The following is a 5,826-nucleotide window of genomic DNA, read 5'->3' as shown; positions in this document are numbered from 1 at the left end:
TAATATTAAAAAAGTTAAAAAAAAAGAAGAAGATAAAAGTTAATAATTTAAAGGGTAAAATAGGTATTTGACAATGAAAAGTTTGAGAAATTTAATTGAGTGACCTTCTGAGCGCTAAAAACACAGTTAAGTGATTTTTCTGTTATAAACGAAAGAAAGATGACTTTACTGGAAAATTTCGTATAATTGAGGGAACAAATATCACTCCAATTAAATGTTGCTGAAATTTCCAAAAGATAAAGAGAGGTCAAATATATTTGAGGGATTTGACATATATTTTGGATTGGGAAATGATTTCCTTGTGGAAAGAAAACTCAGAGGGTAGGTTTATTTTTATAGTACCATGCTAATTATAAAGACAGACTACCTAATTCGTCCACTTGCTATTATTTTTAGTTCTATCTATTTGCCGTGTCAAAATAAAGAGAGACACAAAAAGCATGTGTAAGTTTTTTCCCTGTTATAAAGATGAATCTATATATTTAGATAACATTAGGCTAAAAATATATTCTCTCCACACATTGAAGTGAATCAATATAATGGATGTGGCAATATGTACCAACGTATGGATGCTACACATGGCCACCTCCAAAAGACCTCCGTCATCTACTTTTTTAATTTCCTCTTTCAGCCGAGGAAAGCCAAAAGCCAGCTGCCTCTCTACCAAAACTGAACCATCACCTAATCAGTACTCTGCTATTTCATCTTCAGATCAAAATCCCACTAGACGTTCAGGGAATTACCAACCTACTATGTGGGATTTTGAGTATATTCAGTCCATACACAATGATTATGCGGTAAAATAATTTGTTTAGCACATATTCATGTTATTCAATATAATTATATGCATAATTAATTCGTTGTAATATCATTCAAAAGATTACGCAGCTGATCATCAATTGTAAATGTGTTGCGTAGGGAGAGAAGTATATGAAGCGTTTTAACAAACTGAAGGAGGAAATGAAGAAGATGATAATGGCTGAGGGATCACAAGAATTAGAGAAGTTGGAGCTGATTGATAATTTACAAAGGCTTGGAGTTAGTTACCACTTCAAGCATGAAATCATGCAAATTTTGAGCAACATAAACCAGCACACTTCAGCCACAAGAGATTCATTATACGCCACAGCTCTGAAATTTAGACTCTTGAGAGAACATGGTTTTCATATCTCTCAAGGTAATGTTTTTGCCAAACCAATTTCCTTCTTCTTTCATGCACATGATATTTGGTCATTTTATTTAATTTCTTCCTTGTGTTTTAGATATACTGTACGATTTCAAGGATGAGCAGGGTAACCTCAAGCAGAGTCTCTGTAAAGATTCGCAATGTCACATCTACAGAATTATTATCTCAAGAATGAATATAATAGGAGTAATCAAGACAATCCGACAGTCGCATTAGTGAGCCATGCACTGAAACTTCCTTTGTATTGGATGATGTTGAGAGTTGAGACAAGTTGGTACCTCAACATTTATGAGAATATTTCAAATGCTAATCCTCTTCTGCTCGAGCTGGCCAAGTTAGACTTCAACATTGTTCAAGCAACACATCAAGAAGATTTGAAAATCCTGTCAAGGTGACTAGATATATATCTTTTAAGTGACTAATCTTTATATATTTATGAGAGTTGTTCTCATTTTGCACCCCTAATTCATCTTCAGATCAAAATCCCACTAGACGTTCAGGGAATTACCAACCTACTATGTGGGATTTTGAGTATATTCAGTCCATACACAATGATTATGCGGTAAAATAATTTGTTTAGCACATATTCATGTTATTCAATATAATTATATGCATAATTAATTCGTTGTAATATCATTCAAAAGATTACGTAGCTGATCATCAATTGTAAATGTGTTGCGTAGGGAGAGAAGTATATGAAGCGTTTTAACAAACTGAAGGAGGAAATGAAGAAGTTGATAATGGCTGAGGGATCACAAGAGTTAGAGAAGTTGGAGCTGATTGATAATTTACAAAGACTTGGAATTAGTTACCACTTCAAGCATGAAATCATGCAAATTTTGAGCAACATAAACCTAAATGCAGCTACAGGAGATTCATTATATGCCACAGCTCTGAAATTTAGACTCTTGAGAGAACATGGTTTTCATATCTCTCAAGGTAATGTATTTGCCAAACTAATTTCTTACTTCTTTCATGTTCTGATATTTTGTTTACTCAGAACTTGCGGTACTCCATTACTGCAATATTTTCTTACAAGATTTAGAATTAAGATAAAATCAAAATAGAGTAGGTTAATGAGAATAATTACACCCAAATAAATTGAGAATGTAGCTCCTCTTAACATGCTAAACATGCTATTTTGAGGATGGTGCCACCGGCAAAGCAACCTTGTTGGTACATCATTTAGACGTTGAGCGGATGGGCTTAGACCCAATAGCTTAATGAGCTGGAAATCCGCACCGGGCATGTCTACGCCACTTCTAGTGCAAAAGACTAAATGGGTATTGGTGGACTTGGGTTGTGCCCATTCCTCTATCTGGCCATAAGAGCATCCTCTTTTCCAAGCTTGGGAATTACTGATATTAATAAATCGTGCCTGATATCTAGGGAAGGTTCACTATAAGAGCACAAATTGGGATTTTTCTTCAGTATTTCCTCTGTCAAAAGCATGTGCCTTTTCATTGTCATTGTTCTGCTGCTTTACATTTAGTACACCAAAGAAAAGTTAACAAAGTTACTTTATTGATTGGAGAAAATTATCATTTTCTGGAGAAAGATAAAACAGAAAGAAAAGACCAAAATAAGGAAAAAGCAAAGGGAAAGAAAAAAAAAAGTGAAACAAGAAGGAAAATTGATATAATAAAAATAGCATGTTAAGAGGAGCTACATTCTAGTAGTTTTAGCATGTTAACAAAAATTGAAATCATGAAATTTTTTAGGAGCATACACCTAAATGCAGCCACTGGAGATTCATTATATGCCATAGCTTTGAAATTTAGACTCTTCAGAGAACATGATTTTCATATATCTCAAGGTACGTAGTAATACAATTTTTGACAATCTTTGATCTTCTTTCATTATGATATTGGTTAGTTAACAGTATTTCTTAAAAGCAAATTTTGGTTAATGTGGAAGGTTGCCACATACAGTTGTTTTACATGTTTGATTGTTAATGTAGGGACATACATATATACATACAAGCAATAGTTACTTTAAGAATGTAAAATAATTGTTTGTGTACATAATTTAGGAGATACAATGTGTTTGAAAGAATATCTAATCAAGTCAACCTTCTAGGATTTGACCATCATATATATTTTCTCGTGTTCTAGACATATTCAACGACTTCAAGGACGAAAATGACAATCTCAAGGAAAATATTTGTAAGGACACAAAAGGTTTGTTATAATTATATGAAGCTTCGTTTCTCGTTACAGAAACTGAAACCACTTTGAAATATGCAACAAGATTCACAGCGGCACATCTAAAGAATTATCTAGGCAATCATTGTGATCATAAAGACAATCGAATGGTCGCATTAGCGCAACATGCCTTGGAACTGCCTAGGCATTGGATGATGCCAAGATTAGAGACACAGTGGTATATAAGCATTTACGAGATTATGTCAGATGCTAATCCTATGTTGCTCGAGCTTGCTAAGTTGGACTTCAACATTGTTCAAGCAGCACACCAACAAGATTTGAGAATTCTCTCAAGGTGAGATATCTTTTATTAAAGTGGATAAAAGTTAAATATGATGATTTAGTTTTATCCTATAATTTTTCTCATTCAACATTAATTTTCATGTAAAGGTGGTGGAAGAGCACATGCCTTGCAGAAAAGTTGTCATTTTCAAGGGATAGACTGGTGGAGAATTTGTTTTGGGCAGTGGGGATAGAATTTGAGCCTCCACACAGCTACTTCCGAAGAATGTTGACAAAAGTCATTGCTTTTGTTGGAATAATAGATGATATTTATGATGTTTATGGCACTCTTGATGAGTTGGAAGTCTTCACTGATGCTATTGAAAGGTCAGTTACTTTTGAAAAAAAGCAGTTATATATATCTCTAGTTAATCACCTTTCTCCTTGTGTTTGTCACGTGAAATTAATTTGATATCTGATAATATAAATTCAGATGGGAGATAAAAGCGATAGACCAACTTCCAGACTATATGAAAGTATGTTACCTTGCACTCTTCAATATTACCAATGAAATGGAGTACGAGATTCTCAAAGAGCAAGGGATCGACGCCGTACCCTACCTTACAAAATCTGTATGATTCATTTTACTTAAGATTTTTCCTTCTTTTAGTACGTACCCTTAATTTCTTCAAGCAATTGTTCTCTCTTCCCAAACCGCCTCTAATTCTCTCATGAGACGTATCCAGTATTTAAATTTGATGTGTTCAACATTTAAACTTTTCATCATAAGAACCAATTGTATTTTTGAAATTATGGGTTCAGAATTTAATATACGTTGAAAACTTATTGAAATTTCACATATATAGTTATGCTCTAACCTATTAAACCCATGCGACATCTGTCTCTGCCTCTGCATCCCCCCCCCCCAACCCAACAACAAAAAATACTACAAATTTAAAAAATAATCAATTTATTTGCACTGCTAATTATTTGAGACATGTTATTAGTGGGCAGATTTGTGCAAATCTTTCATACGAGAAGCAAGATGGTACTACAGTGGATATGTGCCAACTCTGAAAGAATACATGGACAACGCATGGATCTCAATTGCAGTTCCTATGGTATTAGTCCATGCATTTTTCCTCGTCACAAATCCAGTTCCCAAAGAGGCATTGGAATCATTAAGCAAATACCCTGACTTAATTCGCTGCTCTGCTACAATTTTTCGTCTTGCCGATGATTTAGCGACATCATCGGTATGCTTTTAAACCTTTATTCTCTCATATAAAATTAATTTATACGACTACTGATTTATAATTATAAACAATATTTGTGTCTCATTTATTTATTTATTTATTTATTTTTATAATTAATTCAGGATGAATTGAAGAGAGGTGATGTTCCTAAGTCAATTTAGTGTTACATGAACGAAAAGGGTGCTTCCGAAGAAGAGGCGAGAGAACACATCTGTTTATGTATTAAGGAGACATGGGAACGGATGAACACAACTCAAAGGGAAAACTCGTTATTTTCTGAAGCATTCGTCGAAATTACAAAGAATATCGCAAGAACAGCACATTGCATGTATTTGCATGGAGATGGGCATGGAATTCAAAATGGCGAAGTTAAAAATAGTATCTCCAAAATACTTTTTGAGCCTATCACTCCATTATATTAAGAGGTCCCAAATACTTCGGCCCCTAAACAGTTTTCTCATTATATTAAGTGTGTATGAAAATTATTATGTACTGTATTCAGAGGCGGATCCAGAATTTAATGGCTACGGGTGCCACTATTAACGACCACTAGTGAAGAAGATTGAACTTGGGTGTACATTAAGTCGATTCGATCCGTTTTGAATTACTTCGGTTCGGTTCGATCCATTTTGAAGTTAGTCAATCCAATTTAAAATGTGTTTTATGCATAAACGAATATGTGATACACCCCTTCCATCTACATGTAGCTAATTAATATTATATTATGTCTTTGATGCATCACTATAAAAAAAATTATAATTAATAAAATAACATTATATGGATAAAAAAAGAAAACCATTAGATTATATCCATCCAAATAAAATTCGAACATTCAGAAAAAGATAAAGGAAGCAAATATATAATATAAATAAATAATAAAATTGGAATTGTATAAGATAAGTGAACATTTAAGATGAAGAAAATGAGAGAAATTAACAAAAAGAAAAGAAAGGCTACG

The 5,826-nt window shown here is 33.5% G+C and overlaps 1 protein-coding gene across 1 annotated transcript; it reads left to right on the top strand.

The window, feature by feature from the left end:
• Positions 1–436: 436 nt before the first annotated feature.
• On the top strand, positions 437–5,540 carry LOC107813984 ((R)-linalool synthase TPS5, chloroplastic). The gene is given in 8 exon segments (XM_075248575.1): positions 437–797; positions 919–1,177; positions 1,263–1,328; positions 3,301–3,685; positions 3,781–3,999; positions 4,106–4,244; positions 4,620–4,868; positions 4,991–5,540. Coding segments are annotated over 8 exon segments (1,875 nt in total). The 5' UTR covers positions 437–539; the 3' UTR covers positions 5,291–5,540.
• The last annotated feature ends 286 nt before the right edge of the window (positions 5,541–5,826 follow it).

The sequence above is a fragment of the Nicotiana tabacum genome, unplaced genomic scaffold (assembly GCF_000715075.1).
Source record: "Nicotiana tabacum cultivar K326 unplaced genomic scaffold, ASM71507v2 Un00001, whole genome shotgun sequence".
Classification (NCBI taxonomy): Eukaryota; Viridiplantae; Streptophyta; class Magnoliopsida; order Solanales; family Solanaceae; genus Nicotiana; species Nicotiana tabacum.
This window is presented reverse-complemented; position numbering and strand designations above follow the sequence as displayed.